Below are 27,642 nucleotides of genomic sequence, written 5' to 3'. Positions count from 1 at the left end.
GACAGGATTGTTCAACGAATTTTTTTGTATGTCAAAAAATTCCATGGCCGTCACGGTGTCGATGAGAAACATAATTGGACGTCCTAATACGTCCTTAAATGTTAAGCTCATTCAGCCACCCCCAGCCGCCTTTGTGAGAACAATTGCGACGTGACTGATCCTCACGCAGCTCCTCGTGCACAACCAAACAATCTTGATCACAAGCATATTTCACCCTTGCGCTGCATTTTCACAGCACGCTTTTGATTCCTCGCCGATTAGGAGATTACCAAATGGATGCTGGCGCTCTTCGCTACGTATTCTTGTTACACATTGATCTCCCGTGCTGCATTAGAGCCGCCGCTTATCTGCGAAGGCAAGGGCGCGGGAAAAATCTTTGCGAAGTCAACCTCCAGTTGATTTACAGATTGGCCGCGGATGTCTGGTGGCGCTGCTGCTAATCTGAGTGGCGACATCCGCACTCCTCCTTGACCGTGAAGGGATTTGGTGTTCTGTCATCAATAAAACCGACGACGTTCTTAACCAAGGTGCGCCGGAAATCAGCCTTAAATGTAATGTTGCGGAAATGCGATTGATTTTGTGGATGCGTTGATGCATTTGGGCATGTCGGCGCATGTGTGTTGCTTTTTGGGGCCAAATTAAATTCAGGTTCCGAGGCGAGAAAAGGAAGAGAAGCGTGGAGGAATTTAGCTCTGAAGCTCATAAATAGTTTAGCCACCCAGTGCAGATTCATCAAGAAGTATGAGGGATAAATCTTTTGCTTACCCCCTACCTCCCCACCATATGGGATGGGATAATGATGCAAACCAGATCCGCATCTCATCCGCGGCCAATTCGACCGCTCTCGAGAGTCCACCCAGCAACAGAACACCCTTGCACCAACCCCGCCACGTCAAATCTACTCGGGGCGGCCAATCGATTGTGATCTGCTGCTTTGGCTTGTCGGGTGATGGATAGATCCTCGGCAGGTGGCCTCAAGCAACAGTTTCCCTCAAATTGAAACGCCTCTGGGCCTTTTAGGCACCGGTTTTATTTGGCTGCTGCCCCCCCCCCCCCCGGCCATCCATGAAGGATGAAGCGCTCCATATATCAACTGTCTCTTTGAATCAGAGCCCAAGTTCCATCACCATGGCGATGGATGCTGATTCCTCACCCAAGAGACTCTCTCGAGAGGTAGGAGATGGCGTGTACAGCGTGCAGGTTTCAAAGCTTTCAAAGCGGGTGCTTGTGTGCTTATAGGTGTGATTCTGCCTTCCTTCTGTTTGGCTTCCATTTGTTGCTATGAATTATAGATCAGGGGTCACCATGGGATTCGTGATCAAGGCCAAACGGTTTCCCGGTCAAGCACTCGAGCCGCGGCTTCCGTTTTGAAGCCAGCAGAGACGACTTTCAAACTGGGTGCGCCAAGATGGAATGTTCAGACGGCTGCGTGGATGCCGAGGCTTTGCTCGCTCACCGTTGTGTGGCACCGCTGTTGTTTCCATCAAACCCCCCCGCCCACCCCCAGGGAGACGCTCCCTTTTCTCCTTCCAAAGTGGAATCCTGTCGAGCTGTTTGCTCCTTCATTACCTCATTACTTTACCCTCTTCATTCCTCGCCTGCGCGCTGTCTCTCCGAGGATGGCTGCACTGGGTTTTCATTACTCAACAAGTCAATCTTCATCATCGCTCTCATTGGCTGAAAGGCTCACCACGCCGCAGACAGAAGGAAAAGTCATGCACGTGGGGGGCGATTAAGTTGCGTTCACAGTTGAATGGCGGATTTCATCATATCGCACATCCTGTTGTCCGTCCGCATGAAATCTATTCTTTTTAATTCCACCCAGCCGTCCATTTTCCGATCCGCTTTATCCTCATAAGGGTCGCGGCGGGTGCCGGAGCCTATCCCAATTGTCTTGGCGCGGTAGGCGGGGGACACACTGAACCGGTTGCCAGCCAATCGCAGGGCACACAAAGCTGATTGGTTGACACAAGCGAGCCGGATGACAAGAACAGGTGGAAACGAAACCGAACCAGGAGAGACAAAAGCACATGAAGAAACAAAACTATCAAACAAAACCAAATGGATTCTCAACCAAAACAGAATCATAACAGTCGTAACCGTATCCAAACCTCACGATACAGCAATTATCGCAATAATTATATAAGAAAGCTCACGATAATGAGGAAAAACTCCACCGGATACGATTCACAAAGTGTGCAAGTGTACCTAATTTTTGTGTCTTGTGTGTGTTTAAGTGCTACTCACCTGTCAATGACATCGCTTGTAACTTCTGTTCAATTTGCTCGCCGCTTTCTCTTTAAAAAAATAAAAAAGTGTCAGTATGACCAAGGACGCGGATTTGAAAATAAATGACCTCTGCTCTACACACAATTTTCTGTTGCTTGCTGAGCCATCGAGAGGCAATGGTGGGAAGCCAGCTCGTCGTTTGCTCCCGAGAGACATTCTTGCTGAGCATTGAGACTGACTTGATCAACCACCGGTTGGTCAACGTGTGTGTCACTGCGTCTTTCTTCATGTGTGCGTTCGTTTGTATTTGATCAGCAGGTGGTTATCTTATACGTTGGTATGCGCGTGCATACGTACCCGCTCAGCTCTGGAACGTGTACGATTGTGTGCATGATATTGCCCACCCCCCCTCCCCAACGCCCCCCGCCTTCTCCCGCGTGCGTATGTGTGTGATGAGCCATGGCTAACGGCTTTCGGTGAACACCGAAGGGCAAGTTGGCCGGTGAGACTTGCTGAGGCAGTGAACCGGGGTCAAACAAAGTTGCACATAAATCATTTAATGGCAACCCCACCACAACGCTCGCCCGGTTCGCCACATCGCGCCAGGAAATGCCGGCCGCCGTCCCCACAAAATCCGTCATAATGACGACATTTTATGATGCTATTACGTTCCGGTAGCAATTACGTGAATGATAACCCCAGTTTTGTCGGTCGGTCAATGCGTTCGGTTTCTATTGTGTCTGAAAAAGACGCCCCCCATTTGGTAAATTATTAACCGGGCATTTCAGAACCAGTCAAGTCCTATTTGAGACCGGAGACGGCTCTGGTGGGGAAACAAAAGGTTACTGAAATTCCGTTAACGTTGACGTCATGTGACACAAAGGGTTCGCTCGCGGTGCCCTTATCGTATTGACGATCCCATCCGGATGGCTCATTTTGGACTTCAAAAGTAGTTTGTGTGCTTCCTGTGCGCTTGTTTACATGCGAGTGGCACTGCCTCTCACCTCTGTTTTACCCCGAGTTCAACCGGAGTTCAACAGTCTCCCTCCGCCACTGAATATGCGCGTCAGGGACACGAGAAAGACTTCAATATTCTACCTTGAGTCTCCCCAGAAGCCACTTAGGCCATGTGCCACAAGTTATGACGCCGCCGAGATAATTGGTCCGTGGATTTACTGTGTAGTACTTTGCTGTATGCGTTCTCACACATGCAAGCGGGTATTTATGAGACGTGCCAAGTGTCTGATGACGTGGCATTCCGCCTTGTTACCCCCCGACTGCCGGTTTTTATAGCTCGCCGTGACATTATGGTTCTGACTTTATTTCCTGCTATTACATAGTTGACGGATGTTTGTTATGTGATAGATTATATTACCTTCTTGGAGTTTTTTTTTTCCTTCTGTAATGCTGCGACAAATTCAGCTTGCTACATTCTGGCAGTCACGGTAATGTTGAGGTTCGTGTGTGCAGGTGTTGAGGTTGAATTAATTCATGTGATGGTAATGCCACCCCAAGTGTGGGCTTGCTTGGTTTCACAAAAAACAAATACAAAAGAACAAATACTGTACAATCATAGTCCAGCACCTTTTTCCGGAGGATATGGCCAGTGGAGTTGATTGGCCTCAATAGCCAAAATTTGCGGACGTTGTACGTGTGTACAATTGATGGCCATTGAAATGCATTCTGAAAAAAAAAAAATAGCACTTAAACACGAATCATTCTTCCAAATCTGTTGATAAGCATGCAATATGTGGAAAATGGGGGGGGGGGGGGGATTCCTTCTACTCTTCCAAACACAAAATATAATTTTGGCGCAAACTACTGCTGCTTTGGGGCAGATTTGGCTCCTTAACATTGGGTGTTGGTCGACTAACTTTGACAGTCACTTTCTTGTCAGAGCAAAGTAGATGAATTGCCATTTCCTTTGGAATGAACCCCCCCTCCCCAAAAAGAGAAAAACCCCCCCAACAACATACAGATTTCGTCAGAGCTGCCATGTCTTTATTTAACAGCATTGTAATGAACACACTATTATTTCCAAGGCACGCGTTCAAAAAAAAAAATCAGAATTGTCAACGTTTGCCAACGAGCAGCTGGCGTCTTGAAAGTTAACAATCGGGACCAACCTCAAAAATTCCACATAAACAACTCTAGCCTCTGTCAGGGAAGACCTTGCTTTAAAAAAACCCCACACACAACCACATGGAGAAACAATTTACATGAAGGAGCCTGGGAAGTCCGACTCCTCTCTAATTGCTGATGTAAATGCCAGATTGTTCTGACAATTCAAGCCTTTGAATGATTGACCGAAATGCTTCAGACAAGTTAGCCATCGCTCAGATCTCCCAAGCTTCTTTCGCCCAAATGCTGTTTCTTTAACGGCAACGTTTTTAATTGATGGTTTGGTCTCTTTTGTTTCTGTTTATTCAGAATGCCTCATTATGTGTGTGTGTGTGTGTGTGTGTGTGTGTGTGTGTGTGTGTGTGTGTGTGTGTGTGTGTGCGTGTGCGTGTGCGTGTGTGTGAGAAAGAGAGAGATGATGAATGAGGCCAAAGCTTGGCCTCTGTTTGAAATATGAAACCACTCTCAGCTGTATGATATTACAGCAATGGAACAGCAATCAGGCGTTAATTGAATGTGGGTTATGACTTTTCTGTGATCTCGCTCAGCTGAGTTTTCTTTCTCTCCCTCTCGGCCCCTCCCAACCCTTGCCCACATGCGACTCTGCTCTCGTCTCTTCACAGTCTATCCTCTATATATATATATATATATATATATATACACACGTGTGTGTGTGTATATGTGTTTATTTTATTTTCTCGGCACTCTATACAAGTGATGATGTTGACAAGAGTGTGTTTAGAAACATTTATATCACAATTAATTTTAGTTACGACTGAGATAATGCTCGATCTGATTCCCTTTTAACGTCTGTCCAAACATGATACAAAACGGCGCCTTTTGATCTGATTCACTCATTGGAAATCCATTCCCAGGTCAGACATTTACTGTCATAAAACATTTTTAACATCTCTAAATGGCATACAAGCATAAAAAGGAGCCAAGTGCTGTTAATTGTAAAATGTAAAATCGTCAAAATGCCATCAAGTCGATGACAAGCAACGCATGTTGCAAAACTTGTATTACTGCTCGGCAGGGTACCCTTCATTTGTGGCATTAGGAATAGGCACCAAATATTATCCACATAAAAAAAATGCTAAAGACAAAGCTAAACATACATGTAGATACTATTTTCCCGCTTTATTTTCAGGCTCTTTCTTCACTTCCAGTATATTGTACTTATTTGTCATACCCATGTGAGGAATCCAATAATCTGCCCTTGACCCACTGGGATATGTTCACAAAGGAAACCATTATTGTCTGACTAGCAATAGATTTCAGCATTGGCCAGACATTGTCACTTCCAAGAAAAATCGCTGAAGGTTACATTATAGTCTAAACATGCCGTGGAGTCTGTTCCAGTCGCATTCCAACATTAATGTATTCACCGAGTCCTCATAAGGACTGTAAGTGTACTGTGACAGTGTGTGTATTTCCACTCTTTCATGGAATGGGAGCCCATCTATCCAGCCTGACCTTTTCCTTAATTGCCTGGTTCAGTTCTGTCTCTGCTCATTTCAGGAACGGCAGCCTCGCTGAAATGACAGCACACTCTCAATTGTCTCTGGCCAAACCTCACTTTACCAGTCGCTGCTGACATCTCTGCGACTCGCACACATTTAATCAGAGCCGGGTTGCAGCAACACCCATCAGGTGTGTAAAGCAATTTGTGAGTCAAGGTCATATGAAAGGGCGTGGAACGGGTTGGTGCAAAGGAGATTTATGCCTCTTCTCCCGTCCTTCCAGTGATAGAAATTTTGCTATGACGTATCTTGTGTATTAAACTTTTATCTATTTCCTCTGTAAACAGCACTCGCAACTTTGTTCCTCTATGACCTAGAATAGTATCACTCATCCGTCGACCTCCTCTCCCATGCAGGTAGAAATAAATCAGCCCGAATGCATTCCGTTTATGTCTACGTAACTGCGCTATGATTTATGTATGTGTGTTTTAGATATTTATTAAAAAATAGTCTGTCCACATCGACATGACATTCATTTGCCACGTCTCTCATATTGGCGGAACGAAATTGTAACATTTGTGTGTATATGCCAGCATGGATTTACACGACATGCAGTTGTAAATCAAAACTGTCGAGAATTCATAGAGAATTCATCATGGTGCAAATGTGGTATTGTTTACGATTGACCTATCGCTGACTATATTATGAACACCCCATTTTACTTTGGTGCCTGAAATTACCGTGTCAACTTGTTATATTCAGGGTTGTCATGATGTACATTCGTGCACGCAAAGAGCTAAATCTCCACTCTTACGCACCCAGCTAACATCTGAAAATGCTTACTATTGAAGCCCTTTGAGCCTCTTTTGTGCTTTAGGGCCATTTAACGGGGTTCTGTTTCAAGAAGCGATTGGGCCCACCCATGAGCCCAATCGCTAATCTGCATGCTCCGTATTAATTAAACCCATTAGGCTTGCACCTGTAGCTCGCTCGCTGCCACTGATACCCGACGTCCTCGTCGCGGTCCTCACGCCAAGCTTGGTTGAGCTTTTGCTGATCATCATTTGTCACAAATGAAGTTTCAGCACCCCCCCCCCCCAAAAACCCCAAAAACAAAACAACAACAAATGACAGATCCAAATTAGTGCTGACTCAATCGAATGCAATGCACTTATGCTCTTGACACACGGAGTAGTTTCATGACCTTTAACTTGACTTTCAATGTTAAAATATTGTTTTGCCTTCTGCCGGTGAGCACGGAGATTCATCTCACCGAGATTCATCTCACCGACGCGGACTGTGTGTCTCGTCTCCTTTTCTTTCTGGCAGTCTAATTGTTGCACTGGCAATCCTCCGCCTGGATTTAGTGTTGCGCTTGCCTTAATTTAATTGAAAAGCTGCGGAGAGGAAGGAGGAGGGGACAGGAGGGAGCGGATGAAAAACAGATAAATAAAAAGTGGAACCAATCTTTGTCGGGTGCGCTGGGCGGTAAAATGTCTGTGCGCGGTGAATAATGCATGGGGGAGATGGATAGGTTTGCTTGGTTAAAGCCCGGGACTGCTGGAGCTTCATTACCAAGATGTTTGTATGCTGATGCTGTGATTCCCGCTCCTTTGCTCTGACCGAATTGTGGCTGCAGCCGTGGCACCACCCCGAGCTATCTCATATTTCCTTATTCATTTTCTCTTTAAAGCCGTCCCCCCACCCCATCTCTCCTGGTGTAAATTTTAATGGCTCTACCAACCAGCGCGTCCTTCCTCTTCCTCCTCGCTGCTCTTGCGGTATGCAAATGAGTCGTATATCAACTAATCGCAACGCCTCAAGACGTATAGAAGTAATGCTCGCCTTGGTTTAAAAACGCAAAGCCGGCTCGTTTAAAAAAAATGCGCCGTCCTTACATCGCACGACGTACATTCGAGATACGCGTTTAATTTGTTCCTCGGTCATGAGCGTAACGCAAAACACTCAAAAAGGCCGTGATGCTCATGAGTAACGGGGAAGCTCAACAAATGAAAACTGTGTGGAATGAAAATGCAGGAAAAGCCGCACTGTCAAAGCGGTGGTTGTCGCGATGCCATTTGGTGTCGTCTGAAGTGATGTCACACGATTGGAAGCACTTTGCTTGGAGTCAATTTTCTGAGGTCCTTGTCTATTGTCTGTTTTTGTTTTCCCCTCAAATAGTGCCGCACCAAAGGGACCGTGGTGCATATTTTGTCAAAGAAAAGGAGGTAAACAACCCACAAACACTCAGTCTGGAGACTTCCGCGGTGGGACGATGCTTTCGTCGCCGTTGTTATTGTTTGAACTCCCTCCTACCTGATTTACTTTACGAACATGACAGATCGCAAATTACATGCCCCCCCCCCCCCCCACCCCAGATTTGATCGTTAAAAAGTTTCTCGTGTTGCTCCCGGATCAGATTTGACTGTCAACATATACACGCGATGCAAAGATTTGATTTCCCCCCGCGGCGCCAGGTGTATGCCGCGCCGTCACATTAGCTTCTTACTTGGACTTAAATGAAAGGATCAAAGAAGAAATGTCTTTCATGTCACAACAACAGCGCTCGAAAACGCGAAGCTCGAGGTGTGTTATTGTTGGAAGGCCCGGCCCGTGGCGCACAGCGTGCTGTAATATATTCCATTTCATTATATCCACCCTCCAAGCCTCCTCTCATCAGTGGATCAGGGGTGTGCGGTCTCACGGGCACACGGCGATATAATTACTTTCGAACGCGCCGAGCACCGAGAGAAAAAGACGAAAAGACAGAGAAGCTGCGCGAATGAATAATGAACTTTAATTATGCTTTATGGCTACAATTATAGAACCAAAACAGAAAGTCAATAAGCAGAAACATTGTCTCATTTTCTCTTTGTCGAGGTGGGCTGCCCCTGTGCCGCCGGCGAACCAAAATAAAGAAGGCGTCGAGGGCAAAGAAAGAAAGAAAGAAAGAAAGGAGACAGATCGTATTTATCAGAGAAAGCGCATCGCTAAATGTTTGATTGTTTTTACTCTCCTGTTTCCTTCCTTCGGATGCTCATCTCATCGCTAATGGCAAATTGCACTAATAATAACGAGACGAATTGATTCTCGTGCTTTCGTCGCCACCTCGATGATCGTCGTGTTTTCGAAGGTGTCCGCGCGACGGAGCTAATTGGAAGGGCACGCGAAGAGTTGCGGCATCAAACCGAATCTGACGTTCTGTTGACTCAGTCTGCAAATATCGGGATCGCTGGGATTAGGGGTCTGATTATCATGTCCCCCGTTGGCGCCCACGTGCATGAAGACGTAGATGGGAGGGCGCGCCAGCGCGCAGACAAACACCTCCTCCATCAAGGGCGCATTAATTAAAAGGAGCAATCCAATTAGTGTCATTAAGGAAGGGATAATAGAGAAAATTGGACGCGCAACACTGTGCCAGTCTGTCAATACTGTTTGTACTCACACTGTCCTTAAAAGAGCAGGGTAATCTGTTTGGTGGGGGATTAATAGTGTTGAATCAATACGTTCCAGTCAACACTGTACACCTTTTCCTCTGCTATTTGTGTGTGACTTTTTTTTTTGTGTGTGTGTTGTTTTCAAGGAGCGAAATGGACAAAGCAGCGTTGCCATGAGCAACAAGCCCTCACAGTTAGTTGCCCAGGCATTTTGTTATTTTGTTAACCAGTGATGGCAGGAGAGTCAACGACGTATATGCTGCCAAAATCATTTGGAGGAACAAATTCCAAGGCTGTTTATTCACTTTTTTTTTTAAATGGAAGTATCTTTCTATCATGCTGAATCTCTTCATTTGAAGAGGGCTCGGTCCATTTTAAATCATACAAAGGATGTGGATTTGTTCATCGGGACCTCCGGAGTCATGGAGCTTTTTTTGTGCGTGACAGATGACTATATTGTATATTTTCCCATACCTTTGTTTATTTTTTTACTCTGACTACTTTCAAAGAAGAATTGGTGGTGGGCAATTTACAAAATATTGCCATCCGGTCTGTCATATTTTCAAGCCAACCTGAAATGGTCAGTAAATATCGATACCACATGATCAACCTGACATACTTTTCTAGTCGGAGCCATGTCGGCTGTCGGGGGATACTTTATAAATAACCTTAGGACACACAAATTATTGTGTTGGCATTATTTGACATCTTGCTTACCAATACCAAAGGGATTGCGCCCAAGTCTGTGTGAGGTCGCATCACCGACATGAGGTGGTTGCTCTGTAAAGCCACACAGACACACTGGACCCAAAATATATTGTCATTTAGATTTTTTCCAGTTTAGCTAGTTGTGGCGTATTCATTGTGCGAGTGACGAGAGTAATTTGGAGGAGCTGTGTGCACGCCCACCAAAACGGTGAGTGACTTGGGTGCCTGGTCTCAATCATATCAGTTTTTCATTCCCGTTATTTATTTTTTTGAATGAACGCGGCATTGACGTGCTCCTGTTGTTCCGCCGCTCTCAGACATGCTCAACACGCACGTTTTGTTATATGATGAAACACACACTCGCACACTCCACGGCTTCAAACAGAATTTTGAAAGTCGCCAGGTTAATGTGCAATAGCAGCTCTGCACGCCCTTGCTCTCGCTCCCTATTCGTGACATGCAAAAAGGAAAACAATACACGCTGCCAGAATACACACGCGTGGTTTTATGCTGCAGGCTGCAGCAATATGAATCAAGGGTGACAACAGCGTGCAGAGTGGAGCCCTGTGAATCCCATTTTCATCATTTACTTTAGGCTAAATGGATTTGAAACGCGGCTGGATCGCTCACCCCTCACACTGGTTCGCCTACTTACATGTGAAAAATGGTCCAGTTCCAACTTTGCCTTACATTTTCCCATTATTTCCCGCCACTCGCTCTGTGTCTCCATCCGAACATCGTCCCTCAGGTAACCAGGGTTTGGAATTATGCGCCACATTGAAGTCAAATTTGTTTAGAATATTGTCGTTTCATTTCAGCTAGTTTCATGTCTATTTTTGGGGCTGTGAAATTCTTGGTTTTACACAAATATTTATTTTTCCCCCACTTTCTCGAAGTGCTTCATTTTTGCCTTTAAAGGTGCACAACAACCTCAACAGTCACTTCATATTCATGCGGTTTCATCGAAGCTACCTTCGGTGGATGTCTACATTCAAGCCATTGACAGCCTCGGATGCCGTTTATTACATAACGTTCTCTGCAAGGACATACTATCGGCAAGCTTTTCAGTGTAGCAAAATGTGGCCACCATTCACCTTTCATGTATGATTGAGCCATCACGCAACCCAGCGCACGTTGCAGTTTTGTTAAAACCCTCGCGGCAGACATTCCAAGCTATTTGCTAGACCTGTGCTGAAAAGGAAATTCGACGCGTGAGGGTTTTCCTAATTTGGGTCATTGATCCTTTAAAATCAAACGCCCTCCACTCCCTATGAGATCACAGTGAAGTGTCCCTCTCTCTGCTCTCCATTGTCCTATCTTTTCCTCCTGTCTGTCTCCAAACCACCACGTCGATCCATTATTGACAATCTAATGTGAGTCGCTTGACGCCTCTCCTGTCGGCCCACTTTCCTCCGGTCTGCCCTAATTCACCAGCAGTCTCGGGAGACATACCGTTGCACATCAACTATTTCATTTATAGGAGTGGACATTTTGCTTTGGTTCCATCCTTGATCGACAAGCAAATATATACAATCAAGCTTTTCAGTGCTGCTGTTGACATTGTTTTTAATAGGATTAATATTATGCAGTCCTGTCGTCATTTTAGTGTTGTGTGAAAAGAAGAAAGCAGGCTGAAGGAGTTTCTTCGCAGATGTCTTGGTTCTCATAAGATTCTTACCTTCGAAATGACGTCACCGTATTTTCCACATTATGAGGCGCATCGGAGTATAAGGTGCACGTTCAATGAACGGCCTATTTTAAAACAGTTTTTATATGTAGGGCGCATCTCATTATAAGGTGCATAGAATAGAAGCTACAATATATGCTGCAGTTGCGTTATGCAGCCACGAGATGGCGCTATGCTAAAGGGAATACAATATAATGCAATACAGCTTTATTTATATTGAACTTTCACAACCGCCACAGCTGTAACAAATCACTTTACAGAACAGTTAAAATGCTATGTCCAAGAAATCAGCATATCGATCCATATACAATATAAGGCGCATCGGATTATAAAACGCACCGCCGGCTTTTGAGAAAATCAAATGCTTTTAGGTGTGTCTTACAGTGCGGAAAATACTGTCGTTTTTGCTTATACTTATAAATTTGACAAAGTAGAAACATGCTGACCAAAAAAAAAGGGAAAACAAACCTAAACGGAATGGTTTTTACTTATCATGAAGAAACCACATTCCCCACAATGCTTTGGAACATCAGCTTTTCTATTTGTCTGTTGGCATCTGTGCTATTGATTGTATTTCATGTTCTTGACCCTTTGCGCCTGCATTTGTGTGTATGTGTGCTTATTTAGAGCTCCGGGGACTGAAACACATTTAACTAAGTGCGACACACACATACTTGCAAAGTCATGCATATGCATACCCACACAACTTGAGAGCGCCGGTAAAGCAGACTGCGCCGTGTCTCGCTGAGTGATCCTTTTGAAGAGAAAACAGCGACATATTTGCTGCGCTGGGAGCAAAGGTTTGTTTGCCGCTGTCGCTCCACTGGCCCCTACGGGACCCTTGTAAAAGCAGCTTGTTTTGAAGCCGTTCTTCAAATAAGATCCTTCATCTACTTTTCTGTGCCACCAGATTGGCTCTAATATGAGTTCATTATGCACAAAAGTTTAGCATGTAACGTGGGAATGGGCATTCTGTCTGTTTGCTTGAGTGCACCCCATGTATTTAGGCACTTGAGCATATTTGTATTAAAAAATGTTTTCATGCATATATGTATATATATATATATATATATATACGTATATATGTATGTATGTGTGTGTATAATATGTGGAATATGTGTGTTCATGTATACAGGTTTAAGTGTGTTTCCCTCGTGTTGACTCTTAATTGTTCTGTGCTTCTGAGAGTGTGTGTTCTGCTCAGTCCACAGCAATTGATCTGGAGAATAATGGTTGGTGGAGGGTCTCAGGTCTCTGAAATCACTGTCTGAAACTCCTTTGTAATTACCTCAGGGACCTCTCGCAATGATGAGAGAGAGAGGGAAGGGTGGAGAGGACCGATGGACGAAAAGTGACAGAGAGAGGAAGAAAATGACGGGGAGAAATAATACGTGCTCACGCTGGTGTTCTAATGGAAACGACATTGTGTTTGTTCTTCCTCTGGACTAGTTGATCAACACAATTAAATTCTGATTTGCAAACGTCACTTTAGGTTAGTTGTGGTAAATAATATGAAGCATTGTTCAAAGACGGCGAAAGCAAATGTCCTCGGATCAGTTCTTTCCAAAACGACAGGCAAAAAACACTTCTGAGAGAGAACAAGGGCAAAAAAAAAAAAAAACGAGGACGCAGTGAAGTTAAATGACCATCATTTTTATTCTTTACTCTGTTCTTTGTTTTTTACATGATGCACAACTCTCATTTATTGTGCACTAATCTAATTCTAACATGTATTTGTTTGATATTTTGATGCATTTTTATGCCTTAGAAAACATTTGTCTGAATTTTGTGGGTGCTTGGAACGGATTAGGGCATTTACATGGAAAACGTGTCTCTACTTACAAATTTTTCTCGTTAAGAAATTTCTTCCAGAACCAATTAATTTCATAAGTCGAGATGCCACTCTAATGCAATTTATGTATACCGTGTGCAGGTCAAAATTCTAGAATGGCCATCTAAGCTTGCAAACTAGCGGCCACTGCCTCGGTCGCATTCGTTGTGTTTTTTTCGTGGGGTGATCGAGTCTGCAGCAGACAAACTACTGGGGAGCAGAGGCCAGACACAAAAGCCACATACATCAACAATATCGGCGCTAACAAGTTCTAGACCGCAGTGAGCTCCCCAGTGTTGCTGCAGCTTGGGGGGGAAAAAAATCCTGAAATCTTTCGAGCTTGCCGTTATTTCTTTTGTCTGCGAAGAGGCAAGGTAGCTTCATTCTGCAAGCGCGACATTCATATGTGAAATGATTCCCATCCAAGAGATAAAAGAACAAAATTGATTTCTTGCAAAAGAGACGCTGCTCTTTGCCGGGGAAATGCGTGCACATCCACCCGCGAGATGAACATAATCACTAAGCGCAGCGGTCGAGCGAGCGAATTGCGTGCCCTTGTTTACGTATGGTCGTTTTTGATTTCTCCGCTGTTCCGCACCTGCAAAGCGATTACATCAGAGGGAGCGTGCGGATGGAACTGGAGAGCAGGAGGGCAGTGGAGTAGGAGAGGCGGGGAAGCGGCGGAGCCGAAATGAAAACAGGAGATTACTGATCGACGCCTAACGCGGGATGAATTTTGGATTCGGTCTTTTGTGAGCTTGTTCTTATCTGAAAACATGAAATGCTGATATTTCCCGGTTTTCTCCAAGGTTTTGCAGGGTTCAGGCTCCATGCAGACAACCGCCGTAATGGCGAGATGGATGAGAGAGAGCTGTCAATTCTCAGCATGACTGCGCGATAGAGGAGCACGTATCGGTGGCATTATGTCGAAATTGCATTTCGCCGAAGAGATTTGAGCATGGCCTTTTTGAAAGCAGTTTGGGTGGAAAAACTGTGTTTTCTTTAGCCTCCGAGCTTCAGCTTGTTGTCGGAGCTTCGCGGCGGTAAATCGCATGCGGCCGCATTGTCGCTTTGAAAGCTAAGCCGGCTAGCGTGCCGCGTCCTGGATTAGCTTGCGCGGACAAGGCTGGTGTCCTTGTACCGGAGATCATCAGCGAGCGGCGATGCATGTCTGCATGCTGATAACATTTTAAACATTAATGCGACTTTGAAAATAGCGCATTAGGAGTGTATTGACTTTGAGAGGTAAACGCCTGGCAGGTGCGCTGCTGTGCATCTGCACACCTCACGCACGCCCTTGTAATTGCTCTTCTCGTTGCCCCAAGGACAGCATGAGGTGGCATATAAGATACATAATAAAGCGTATTATCCAGGGTGGTAATGCATTTTAGCCTCCTCCAGCTTGATGACAGCTGGAATTGAGCTCCCCGTGTTGCACAAGGTGATCCATACTAAATCGCTCCCGGCGGCTTGGAGCTCTGGTTGTCAAGGAGCTGACCTTCTCCTGACAAGTAGCATAATGAGTTTTGGAAAATAAACGTCCTCCATGAACGAGTAAAGTTGCTGTTGTTTTTTTTTGTTTCATAACCATTTACCTTCGGTGGCGAATCACTCTATTTGCAAAACGGTGGAGAAAGGAGAATATTTTCATCGGCAAGCTATTGGTTGTGGTCCTCAACAAAGCAGCTGCTAAAAGAATCAAAACGCGTCTTGACTTGAGTGATTTTTTTTTTTGATTGAGGGAATCGCAGCTGTTCCGATTGTCAAGTGATGAAGATGGCAGAAGATGAAGGATTTGTTTTCTCAAATCACCTGCACTGCTGCTGATGCGGCTTTGATAAAAGCAAGATGTTTGCCGTAAATGAAAACGCCTTCAGTTCACTAGAGCTGTCAATTATTGCGGGAGGCGTAGCTGTCATCTTGCGAGACAAATGAAACCGCATCGCCAGGGGGTGGCTTTCACTTTGCTTCGCACATTTCCGCTTAAAAGAAAAAAAAAAGTTCAGCGCATGCACGTGTAAGCCCTCTGAGTGACATGTAAACACTTACATCATTATCTGCAAACGGCAGTTCCAATTATGTGTGACGATTGTAATTCAACAGAAATACGGTCTGAAGACTTCGCTAGCCCACCTTTCCGTAATATCATTGGAACGGAATCCCGAATGGCTGGAAGATGACGCATTCAGAGTTGAGCCGCTGATCCTCTGCATCAAGAGGAGCTAGATGAGGTGGCTCGGGCATCTGATCCAGGATGCCTCTTGAGTGCCACCCTAGTGAGGTATTATGGGCACTTCCCACCGGGACGAGATCTCCGGGGGATGTCACAGGACACTCTGGAGACACCTTTTTCGGGTCGCGGGGGCAGCAGCTTTAGCAGGGAAGCCCAGACTTTCCTCTCCGTAGCCACTTCTTCCAGCTCTCCCCGGGGGATCCCGAGGCGTTCCCAGGCCAGCTGGGTGACATAGTCTCTCCAGCGTGTCCTGGGTCGTCTCCGGGGTCTCCTCCCGGTGAGACATGCCCGGAACACATCACCAGATCCTAATCAGATGCCCGAGCCACCTCATCTGGTTCCTCTCGATGTCGATTGAGGATAGAAGATGGATGGATGGATGGATGGATGGAATAATTAAGCTGTACCCATGTGTAATACTTCTCCCTTAATTTCTTAAGCAAAAATGCGTGTTATTCTTGAGAATGTCATTTTTCGATCTCTTTAACTCATCATTACCCATGCCAGGGTCGCGCTGAGCAGGATGAGGCTGCCGAGAAAAGTTGTGTCATTCTGAAGGTCTGCTTGGATTGAGCTCAGCTTCCATTAACTGAGGTCATAACAAAACAATTGAGACTCAATCAATAGCTGGATGCCGCTTGCAGCCGCGTAGTACGCTATCGTTTGCCTCAATTGTGTGAAATGAACAATGGGGCGAAATCCTTGACAATGAATTACAGTGATCGATTCTTAGGCTTACTTCTACAATGAACTTAATTGAGTCTGGTCGGAATGTGGCTTTAAAAAGCGTCTTAAGACACAGGGATGATATGCGTGATGAAGTGGATGATTGAAAGGGAACCATCTGTTGCTCTTTACGCTTATTGGCGTTGTTCTCCCAAAGGCCGATCGGGTGGGCGGGGGGGTCAACCGTGACTTGACGCGTGCGACTGTTTTTCAACCGACAGATGGGCGAGGGGGGAGCGACGGCGGTGCAGTTTGGAAATGGATTGGCCGTGTCTCCGCATGCTGCCACAGTCGCTTTACCCAACTGTCTGTCACAGGCAGCAGGCTCCGCATTATCCGCTGCACCCCACTCGAGCTTCTCTTCTCCGAGCCGCGTCTCGGTCGGAGTCGGGCGGCAAAGGAGATCAAGTGGAAGGATGGAGTACACTGACATGTTGTGATAGATGCAATCTTTGAAGGTTAAAAACATGAAGACGGGCAGCCCGATAGATACAAGTAATGAGTTAAAAAAAAAAAAAAGAATAAATAAATAAACCCCCCCCCCAACACACACACACACACAAATGGAGTCAGTGTCTTTGATATGCGATGCAAGGGCCGCAAATGTTGCCTGCGCTCTTGTGGACTGACACGTAATGAAGACGGCTTTGGCTTTGCACCAGGAAGGAAAAGATGAAGTGCAACGAGAGAATCAATTCTCTCCTCCCTCCTCTCAGAGAGCGATTTACAGGCCAAGTTATGACAGCAAACAATAACGACAACCATCCTTCATTGCGGTAGTCGGACAAGACAGTACCCGCACACGCACAATCAAATCGGCCACAGTTTCATCTCTCGTATGACTGTGTGTGTGTCTGCGTGTGTGTTTCTCCATGTCATCACTAAATGTGATTGTCCTTCATTGGGTTGATCCACTCAGTTTATTGCTGCCAAAGATAAAAGACTCTTAGCAACAACAAAAAAAAAGACTTTTATTGGCAGTGTGGCAATGCAAGGTAACCAGACACGGATAAAGAGTGAAACTTGAGAACATCCATCCATTCATCCATCTTCCGATCCACTTTCTCCTCGCAAGGGTCATGGATTGTTACACAAAGGACAAAGTTGCCTCCTGGGGGGAAAAAAAAAAAAATCCCATGATTTGAAGGTATTTAGATACAGTTGATGGATAGATGCTTCGCCACAAGTAATTGATTTGGCGCAGCCCTTTAGCTCACATTCAGTGTACCAAAAAGCAGGAAAATATCATAAATCATCTCAAGGGTGGGCCACAGCTGATACTTGTCTCACTTGCATTTCATCTTCATGCTTTCGCCGTTGCAAATTTCTCACTTCTCCTCCGCGCGCGCAAACAAGCCACCGGCTTTATTCTCCCGGCTGTTGATACGTCGTGAATATAGAATCCAATACGTGTTATTGTGCGTGCGCTCATGCGCACGCACAATAACACGTCTTGTACATGTCGGCAATTTGATCGGGAGGCCCTAAAGCGCCGGCGGCCTGAAAATCAGCCCCTGGCATCCATCATGCTTTATAGCTCGTCACACAGTGCAGCCCCTCAGTATAGAGACAGAAATGAGGAGGCGGGGTGGGGGGGGGGCATATTAAAAAGTGCAAAATGGAAAAGAGAGAAAGATGAGGCTGTGAATGAAAGCGGGGGGGGGGGGGGGACAACAAAAAAACATTGGGTTCCTGGGGAGTGTGTTTGGGGGGTGTTGGGGTATTGGATCAACCCTTCCAATCAATATCCATTTCCCAGGGCTGTCATGTTGTTGTGCAAGTGGCTGGTACATTACCAAACAGAAAGCGTCTGATCCGAAATAAAATATCACCTTCAGTACAAAGCGGCACATTCATCTTCATTTAACAAACACTCTGCTTTTAGTCAAACCTTTCATGCGTACCTCTCTGTTTTTTTTTTGTGGTGGTGGTTGTTGTTTTATTTTTTTAATCCAAGTTGAAATCGGACCGTAAGCCTGCAGCGTGTTGGCGAAAGCACGACTTTCAAGGCGACCCCCCCGGATAAAAAGAAGGCGTATGCTCACTCTCCTATGAGCTCTGAGTATGGATGTTAATTCTCTATTAGCGATGTCCTCATTCCTTGGACCTTTATTTGGTAGCTCCTCCCACTCGAGATTCGAGTGAGGTGACGACAAAATCACTTGAGGAGCAAGGAGGGAGCGATGAAATGTTCTTTTCACTATGTCACGATATGTCACAGATGTTTCAGCTTGGTAGCTTTATGTTAAATGCCAAATCAAAGCTAACACGAAAATCAGCTCGATGTATGTTGCGGCACAGCAGAGCCGCTCCAAACTGAGCTGTAACATCTTTGTGAGGTGTTTCACAATTTTACTTTTTTAATAAACATTTTAACATCTCGTATAAAACCATTTTCTTTAATGTCATATTTTAAAACGAAACGAATATCTCAGATGATACGAATCAAGACGCATCAAACCTACCCGAGAGCTCATTTACACTTAATGTTCTCTTTATTTGTCGCGTGACTCAATTGATGGCATTTGAATTGCCTCTTATTTCGTAATTTGTCATCAACCGCTCGCTACTCGTACCGTATGTCTAATTGCGCACATGGTGACATGTTTGCAGATGAGCACGTCTTTGTAAAACTCAGTGTCCATTATCATTGTGTTTACTGTATCATTTCAAACAAGAGTGGTGTGTCCCAATAAAAGACGGCGACATAAACTAAAGCGATGGAGCTTCATTTCGCCTCTCATTATTCTCGGTTCTATTTCCATGGCTGCCTGAAAGCCTAAAAGCCGTCATAAATTACAATGTTATTTGGGTCAAACCTTTGTTAGGAAGCACGGGGGGATGATTTAGAGCCTCGACTGCCTACGCTAACCGCCGTGTTTGTGCTTCAGACGCACAAACACTGGTTCACCCAGCGCAGAATGAGACAATGTTGACACTCGGAAAAAAGAGAAGCTCATCATGTTTTTGTGTATTTAGCGAAACGGACCGCTAGCTGTGTCGCCGCTCTGTCGCTGTGTTTATCTTGCGTGGTCAAACTTGAGCTATCACAGTTGTATATTCACTGCGTAGCTACATGGCTAGCGGTTATGGATTCTGGTGTGTGTGTGCGGTGTCCTTCTAAAACAGAGCTAGCTGCTTGTAATCAAATTCATTTTAAAATATGACATCTGGTATTTGGATTACATTACAAACTACATTTTTTTAAAACCAGGTAACAAGTAACTATATCGGAATACATTTTTAAAGTAACCCTCCCAGCCTCGCTACTAAATACAGTACAGGTTGCACTTTGAGTGGCAGAAATTGAGTCCTATTGTACACCTTCATTTGATTTGAATACAAGTGGATTGGGGAATATTACTGCCTTTTTCTTTCAATTCTTTTGATTCTTTTTAAGTAGATTTTGGTTCCAGCTTGACAAGCATGCCCAATGCCATTTGGATGCTAAATCCCCTTTAACGGTATTTGCCATTTGCCGTTCTCGTTTAACTCTACCCAACCGCGACCCGCTGGAGGTTAAAGCAAGCGCCAAAAGCAATGCCACATTCAACCCAACCCAGGTGTGTTATCTTTTCTGTCCTCCATTGCATGGCTCAAATCACAGTGTTCTGTCAACATCCATTTTTCAGCGCCGTCGCAAGCACGCAAACGCACACATGCACAGTTCATGATGCTGACATAGTGACTTCTCATTCCTGTGGTCCGGCGTGAGGAGGGTGAGGCATGTAATATGATTTATAGAGCCGAGCTCCGTTTTTAAATTCAATCAGGAACTTTGATTGTCTTTGAAAATTTGAGACCGGAAATCGCTTTGAGAGCAAACTAAAATACGGCGAGGCAGCGGATTGCAGAAGTGCGCGTGCAAGTGGAGCACGACAAACACAGAGGCTTATTTGATGAGAGAGGACACGGGTAACGCAAACACAATTGACAAAATGGCACATTAAATAACATTTGCTTGGGATTAGATGTCATTTCTACTTTAAAAAAAAAAATTATGTCCGTGCACAGGTCCCGATAGACTTCTAATCTTTTGGTCTCTTGTGTTTTCTTGTAAATGTCTTCTGATGCTGTCGAGAGGACAGTCAAATCCACCCATGACAGCATGAATGAGTGCACCAATTAGCTTTCCTTTGGGATTTTGTCCGCGAGACCCAGCGAGACTGGGCACTTGGACATGTATGTGATAGAAACGTGACAGGCTCATCAGTCATCTATGGCCTTTTAAAGTGTTCTCCATAGGGACACGTGACCTTTTCACTTGATGCCAATAGCAGCTGTGCGATGAATCAATTGCCTGCGACTAGCTCGCACCGACCTCAGCGTCCCTCCTGAGTAAACACGAGAAATGATATTCTCCTCATGTCAAGACCAAAGCCCCATCTTACTGTTTGGCCTTCATGGCTTCCACTCTAACAGACAGTCCAGCAGGGAATCGGGATGATATGCTGGCCTAAAGGAGGTGGAATGCCGGTAATATGGAGCGACTGCAACTGGGGTTCTTTCTTAAGGGGTTAATTAAGGCCAGGCGTCACAGACCTTCCTCCTCCAAGGTGACAAAATTGTCTCTCGTGAAGGAAAACGATGCTCACTCACGCCGTGACTCACGATGAGGTCACAGGCTGGACGAGGTTTGCCATGTGCAAATATTATGAAACAATTTGACTCCACCTTCATAATTGCAACAGAGCAGGGGAGGGGGCGGGGAAAAGGGGGGGCGGGGTTAACTAAGCAACCTTTTATGCTGACTGGTCTGCACTCAACACATTTGATACTTTAAAGCTTTTTAGCAGCAAAAATAATTAAGCGAGGTTCTCATATTACTTTCCTGTAAAGGCACTTTGAATTGCGTGCGGTCCCTCTGGAATCACGCTTGTGAATTTACTCGGCGTGTTCGCTCGTGCATATGTGTTTGTGTGTGCGCGCGGTACAATGAAAGAAAGGGACAATACAGGCGACAGCTAAGAAATTAGAAATATTAGCATATTTATTACAGCGACATGAAAGACATGAGAATGCTGACAACCTTCACGACGAGCAAGACAGAGGAAACTGGCTTGATGGTCCCTCGACAGTATTTGGTGACCGAAGAAAGGAAAAGTGAGAGGAGGTTCAAAAGACTCACTCGTTGAACATTCACAAGAACGCAGATGGAGGACAAAGACTGTCAAAAGATTACGCCAAACCGAGCCACGTAACTTGACGTCAACAGGTGAAATTGGGGACATATTTGGGATTTGAGGCTTACAAAAGGAGTGTGCCGGCATCTTAAAAAAATCCTGTAAAGTGAATTCTGAGATTTGTTTGTAAATACATTATACGTGGCGAGGGGGTTCTGAAATCATACAAACACTGACAACTGGAGAAAAAAAAACACTGACAGCTGTACGGAGCCGATTGTGGCGATATACGGTAGTTTTCAACCTGTTTCTCACCATTTCTGTTTTCCTGATTTTCATTTTGGAGCGTATCGCATTTCTATGTTGTCTCGCTCTATAAACAGTAAGCAGCTACGTACGCATCAGTGGTTTTCCGGCACAATTACGAGTTACTTAGTTTGGCCGTTACTTTGCAAACGATTGCTGGCTAGCGCCTCTCGTTGAGACGTTTTAAGTCCCGCAACGTCCTGGCGGTCCTTCCAGTCACCAGAGACTTGAAGCGGACATGTTTTTTGCGTTTTTTTTACGAAGTAGCATCCATTTTTCAGGTGACATACATACTTATACTTACGTATGTGCTCGGGCAATTAAAGTTTTACATTCAAATTTGGCAGGATTGTTCACGACACTTTCCTTTGTTTCACTTTACAGGGACTTTAATTGTGGAGGGTTGATGCAGTTTCAGCCGTATCCGATTGGGAGGGGGGGCATTTTATCTTGACGTAAGCTTGGAACCATGTCAAAATACAATATGCAACCAGATAGACCAAAGGTGCGTCAGTCAATCACATTTGCATTCCTTTAGTTCACAGAACATAAAATAAATAACAACAACTTTATTTTTTTTTTTTTTTTGCAAACTGTTTCCCCACATCAAGATAACAAAATCCATGGTTCCAATGAAAGCGTGCTGATGCGTGGACATTTGAAGACCAGATAAATCCTTCCTTTACGTACACTTCACTCCTTATAATAGCCTCCGTAGGGCAACAAAAAGACAAAATAAGGCATCCCAAAGGCCACCGTTCAAGGGAACTCCACACAATCCATGAAATCGCAAATTTAGTATGAGTAGAATGTGCTCACGCTGTCAGATGAGAGTATTTTTGATTTACGGTCTAACAGTTTGGCAATGATAAATCAAGTTTATCTGACTGGCTGTTATGGAAGTCGTGAAAATGATCGGCTATTAATGTTCTGTTTTTGAAAGGCTGAAAAAAAAAAATCTCCACTACCTCACTCCAAACATCCAAGCTGACTTTTAGCGTATTATCTGCCCAAGTGGTCCGATAGTGACGCGTCTGACAGCGCCATTCTCGTGTCCTCCCCTGTACTGCGAGAGTGCCGTTGTTTTTTTTACAATGAACGTGTCATTTATACAAGCGCGATGAGCCAAACGAATCCCCAAGTCACCCCTTTTTGGCAACGAAACACTGTTTTTATTTATTTTATTCTAAAACTCATTTAAATGGTTTCCTCTCCTATTTTGGAAGTGCAATCAAAACAAACCCCCAAATCCTTTCATCCCTGCAAGTCTGTCTTAGCGCTGTAAGTCCTTTCCAATGCCCTTGCGCATTTTGTTAATTGTAAATGCTAGCAGGTCAACTAGGATTACTTTTGGTTGCTATGATTGGGCAATCATCAGTTTGGTGAGTGAGTGTCATTTTCAGTGCAAGTACATATAAAAAAACCCAAACAAAAAGAATTCACATTTCATCCCTGCTTGCACAAACATAATCATGGAATGTCAGAGCGCAGCGGGAGCCTCCGGAATTACACTCAAGCAGCCAATGAAATTTTTGGGTTGGAATCAGCCGAAGTCCGTTCTACTGATTCTAATTTGATGTCGAAACCGTGATCGCCGTTGCCCGTCAATCAAAGATGAAGCTCCTTTCCCATGCTACATTCCTCCGTTCGAACGCGTCAAGTACCTCGTACGTTTCTCCTCTTTGCCCCCCCCCTTAACACGCACTCGCGAATCTCTTCAGAACAAAAGTACATCATGGTCATCCTCGTCATCGTTACAAACATCGTATTATTGGAAATCAACACTGTACATATTTTACACTATGATACAATCGTATATATGGTGCGGGATGCCACTCTCTGCCCTACATCGCAAAACACCGAAAACCAGGTTCAGTGCCATTCCAAAGGTCCCGTTAGTTTTCACCTGATCGCCGACTGCTCGGCAAAGCATCGACATTTCCTCACAGAAGGTGAGCCGTTTGCTGTCAAACTTAAGGTTACGTGTTTGAGATACGTTAGCTTTCAATAACTGTGACGAGGGCCACGTAACCATCCGGCCATAGAAGCGGAAATGAGGACTACATCAACCACTGTTGGACCCTTCACCAAAACAAAACATTAAAAAAACAACCTCGGTTTCAGTGTCAACTTGATTTTGACATTTGCTATACAACTAACTATTCCCTTCACGAATCAAAAGCGAGGAAATTGATTTCATCTGATCAATATTGTTCTGGATATTGCTGGCAATGGTGACATGGAAGAAAACTGACTCTGGATAGTCCAAGTCTACAGTAGGTAGATGGAGGGAAGCACTTTGCCCCCGTGTGCACGCATTTTTACCAGTTGCAATACTTCCTTTTTAGGTCAGGTACCCCTCACAACAGCCAAACATTCACGTCCTTCCTCCTTGTGTAGCGCTGAGGAATGGAGGATGTTGGAACACGCGCTCGGTAGAAACTAGCATACAAACCTCAAAACCAATGCAAACGTTAGGTCCATCTACACATCGATACGGGTGTGGGACTCGCCGCCACCTAACATACGGACATCTACACATAAACAACGTACTTGCGGCACCTTTCAAACTCTTCAAGCGGCAACCAGAAGACCACAAAAGCAATTGTAAACCTCACGTGAGAAAGAGATTCTATTTTCTCGTCTTTCCTCTCTCAAGTCTTTTTCGATCGTTTTTAAATGTTGATTTTTATTTTTGAAGCTGTTGCAATGTGAATGATGCCGTAGATGTTGGTGGTTGTGTTGCTGCCGGCACTCCGGAGCTGGTAGCGTCCATTCAGGAGGAGGAAGAATGATGCAAGAATGTGGAAGTGCCCATGTTGTCCTTCAACTCAGTGACTGTTAAAACCAATGGAGTGTCCGTTGACATCTCTCCCTTTCGTAGGGGAGGGAAACTTAAAACGGGCGTCCACACTATGGGCTCTCTCTCAATGTGTGTTGACGTGGAGAGGGTTATACTTGGACATGCGTCCCCTGGGTCTGCAGGCTCTGCACACTGGATAAAATCTTCTTCTGGTGGCCAGCGAGACTCACGCCCATTTTGGCCAATTCACTGCAAGATGGACAACATTCAACAATCTGTGAGAGAAAAGACATTAAAACACACACTCCGCGAAACGTGTCGACGAGTGTATTTCGTATGACACTCATTGTGCGATGGGCGAGCGTGGATAATTGTCAGTCCCTTCTTTACCTGACACTGATGTACAGGATTGAGTCTAAGCTGACGTATCCGGAGCTGGAAAAGTTCTCCTTGTACTGGCCCATCTTGATGGCCTCCAACCACTCGTCCACAGTGCTGACACTGAATTCTGGAGTGGTGGGCTCCTCACTGTTCAGATACAAAGGAGTCGTTTGGCAGTTGCTCATGTGCATTTTCAACAGCACTTCAGATCTTTACATGGACATGTATGACGGTTTTTTTGTTTTTTTTACTTGTTACTTCCCCACTTGCTTTAGGACAGCTACACAAATTGTGCTTTTCTTCACTGTTGTATTTAACGGCATGAGAAAAACACATGATTGGTCTTTGCAGTTTTAGGCTAATCGCTTGCCACCAACTAATGTCTGACGTAGGTGACAAGAAAATCCAACACCAAAATGAAATCTAAAGCGGCCATGATGCCTTCGGCGCGCTCCCACTGACCCTGCGGGGCTGTTGGCCAGCTCTCTGAGGCTGGCGGGGTTTCTGATGAGCTTGTCCAGGATTGTGACGATCTGTCCAAACTTGGGTCGCTCGCTGCGTCCCTTCTCCCAGCAGTCCAACATGAGCTGGTGCAGGACCACCGGACAGTCCATGGGCGCAGGAAGACGGTAGCCCTCGTCGATTGCTTTTATGACCTGCAAACAACAACAAAAAAGAGGCCAATAAATCACGTCTGCTCGAAGTTGCGCTTTGAGGACCGCAAGCGTTCTTTCTGTGCCATGTTTTACTGCATGCTATTAATCGCCAGTGATAACACAACTCTCATGATGCGTGAAGGTCAGAACGGTGGGCTCCAGGACGGGGTCGTGATTGTGACTCACATCCTGGTTGGACATCTCCCAGTAGGGCCTCTCGCCGTACGAAATCACTTCCCACATGACGATTCCGTAACTCCACACGTCACTGGCAGAGGTAAACTTCCTGTAGGCGATGGCCTCCGGAGCCGTCCACCTGATGGGGATCTTCCCTCCCTGGAAATAGTGAAGAGAATCCAAACACACTTAATTGAATATGTCAACCTGAACTTTAAGAAATGCTGTCGTGGGGATTTGGCTCAGGAACGTCATAAATGAAAAGCAATAAGAAGTCCGGGCTGCTTGGAAGCTCTGAGCTGCGTTGACGAGGACTGAGCCGATGATATCATGCACCGCCATTCCCGTGTTTACGCGAGCACGTCGTCCTACCGCTATCAAATTCCCTTTTCTGCTTTCATCCGACTTGTTGTGCGTTTGTCGTGCCGGGCCCGGATCGAAATGGATTTTCTAAAACGCCACGGTGTAGACGCAATGGGGATCTGGCGCCTTTTCGCACCGACGAGCACACGCGACGTGCACAATAACGACCAAAGCTCCGGTCGTCCTTTTAACATACGGCAGCTGCCTCTGCAGCGCCCGAGCGTTGCCCGTCTCTGCGCCGCTTGGTCAAAGTCAAGTGAAAGACAAAGCTGCCCAGTCACTCTGCACTGTACTTGAGTTTCCCTGGCCCCCCGTTGGGCGCCCCTAAAAGCTCCTCTCTTATCTCTGAACTGCTCTCACTGGGTCCCTCCCTTGTTCCCCCTCAGCCTTATTTGATTCCCGCTCCTCTCTGGATGTCTTCCACGTCTCCACCTCTGCCTCTTGCCCCGCCCCCTCCCAGCGCCTCCAGTTTTCCATCGCCGTCTCCTGACATCAGTGGGTGTGCGTCTGATTGCAACGGAGCAGTCTGCGGCTGATGCGGCCCTCCCAGGGCAATGCTAATGCCATATTAAAAATAACATCCTCGACAGTTCCTCCTATGCGTATGAATAATGCCATCTCCTTGTGGGCATTTTAGATGAGTTCCTCCGCCGCAGCTTAACTCGCTGACGACGGCTCTGTGCGAGGACGGGAATGCGACCAAAGATTTGGCCAATTTGGTAATATGTAGGGAAGAACGTGAAAGAGGTTTATTAGCATGACGCGACGTGCCTGTGTTCATAATTGATGAAGTCTCCAGTGATTTCTGGCATGTGAATTGAACAAACCAACCTTGGTGTGAAACATCTTAAACCACTAGGTGTCTCGTAACCAAGTCCTCATCGCGGGATCATTGACTATTTCTTCGGCGGCGGGCTCTCGGAATTTAAGCTCATGTGTTTGCCGGCAATTTGCTGCTCTCTCTCTAAGGATTTGTGATGTACATGTTTATTCCGCAACCAGAATTCTATTTTTGGTTCTCACAGTTGACATTTTGGTTTCCACAAAGTTGGAGGCAAATTGAAGAAGAATTAAGATTTGCGGGAAATAGGGGGGGGGGGTCTTGTTGGTTGATTCATCCAGCCGTCGTTGTTCAAACAAATGAGCTGAAGGCTAAACCGTCAGACTTTGGGCCACACATTCAGGACTGGTTGCTAGCCAACCATCGGGCACACAGGAAAACCATTCAAACTCATGTTTAGACCCGTGTGATTGAGAGGCTTCGGTTAACCGAGCATGCGCGGTTTTGGAATATGGAAGGATGACAGAGTAGCCGCGGAAAACCGGTGCAAGCATCCAGGCAGCATGCTAACAGCGCAAAGAAAAGCTAACATTTGAACCCAGAGTAGTTGACAGTCA

At 45.4% G+C, this 27,642-nt stretch overlaps 1 protein-coding gene across 2 annotated transcripts in view; it reads right to left on the bottom strand.

The window, feature by feature from the left end:
• Window positions 1-21,400: 21,400 nt before the first annotated feature.
• The window catches only part of LOC147195266 (ephrin type-A receptor 3-like), a 76,833-nt gene continuing 70,591 nt past the window's right edge, over window positions 21,401-27,642 (bottom strand). The window contains exons 16-19 of one of the 2 annotated variants that reach the window (XM_086128374.1): window positions 25,891-26,040; window positions 25,511-25,704; window positions 25,058-25,195; window positions 21,401-24,942 (exon numbers count right to left, since the gene is read on the bottom strand). In XM_086128374.1, coding sequence (XP_085984500.1) covers window positions 24,894-24,942; window positions 25,058-25,195; window positions 25,511-25,704; window positions 25,891-26,040 — 531 coding nt within the window. In that variant the 3' untranslated portion in view covers window positions 21,401-24,893. The remainder of the gene's footprint in view (window positions 24,943-25,057; window positions 25,196-25,510; window positions 25,705-25,890; window positions 26,041-27,642) is intronic. The other variant, XM_086128373.1, reaches the window with a different exon arrangement.

The sequence above is a fragment of the Hippocampus guttulatus genome, chromosome 14 (assembly GCF_054856545.1).
Source record: "Hippocampus guttulatus isolate MCC_2025c chromosome 14, RoL_Hgut_1.0, whole genome shotgun sequence".
In the NCBI taxonomy this organism is placed as follows: Eukaryota; Metazoa; Chordata; class Actinopteri; order Syngnathiformes; family Syngnathidae; genus Hippocampus; species Hippocampus guttulatus.
The sequence above is the reverse complement of the archived record's forward strand: the minus strand, read 5'-3'. Positions and strand labels throughout refer to the sequence as shown.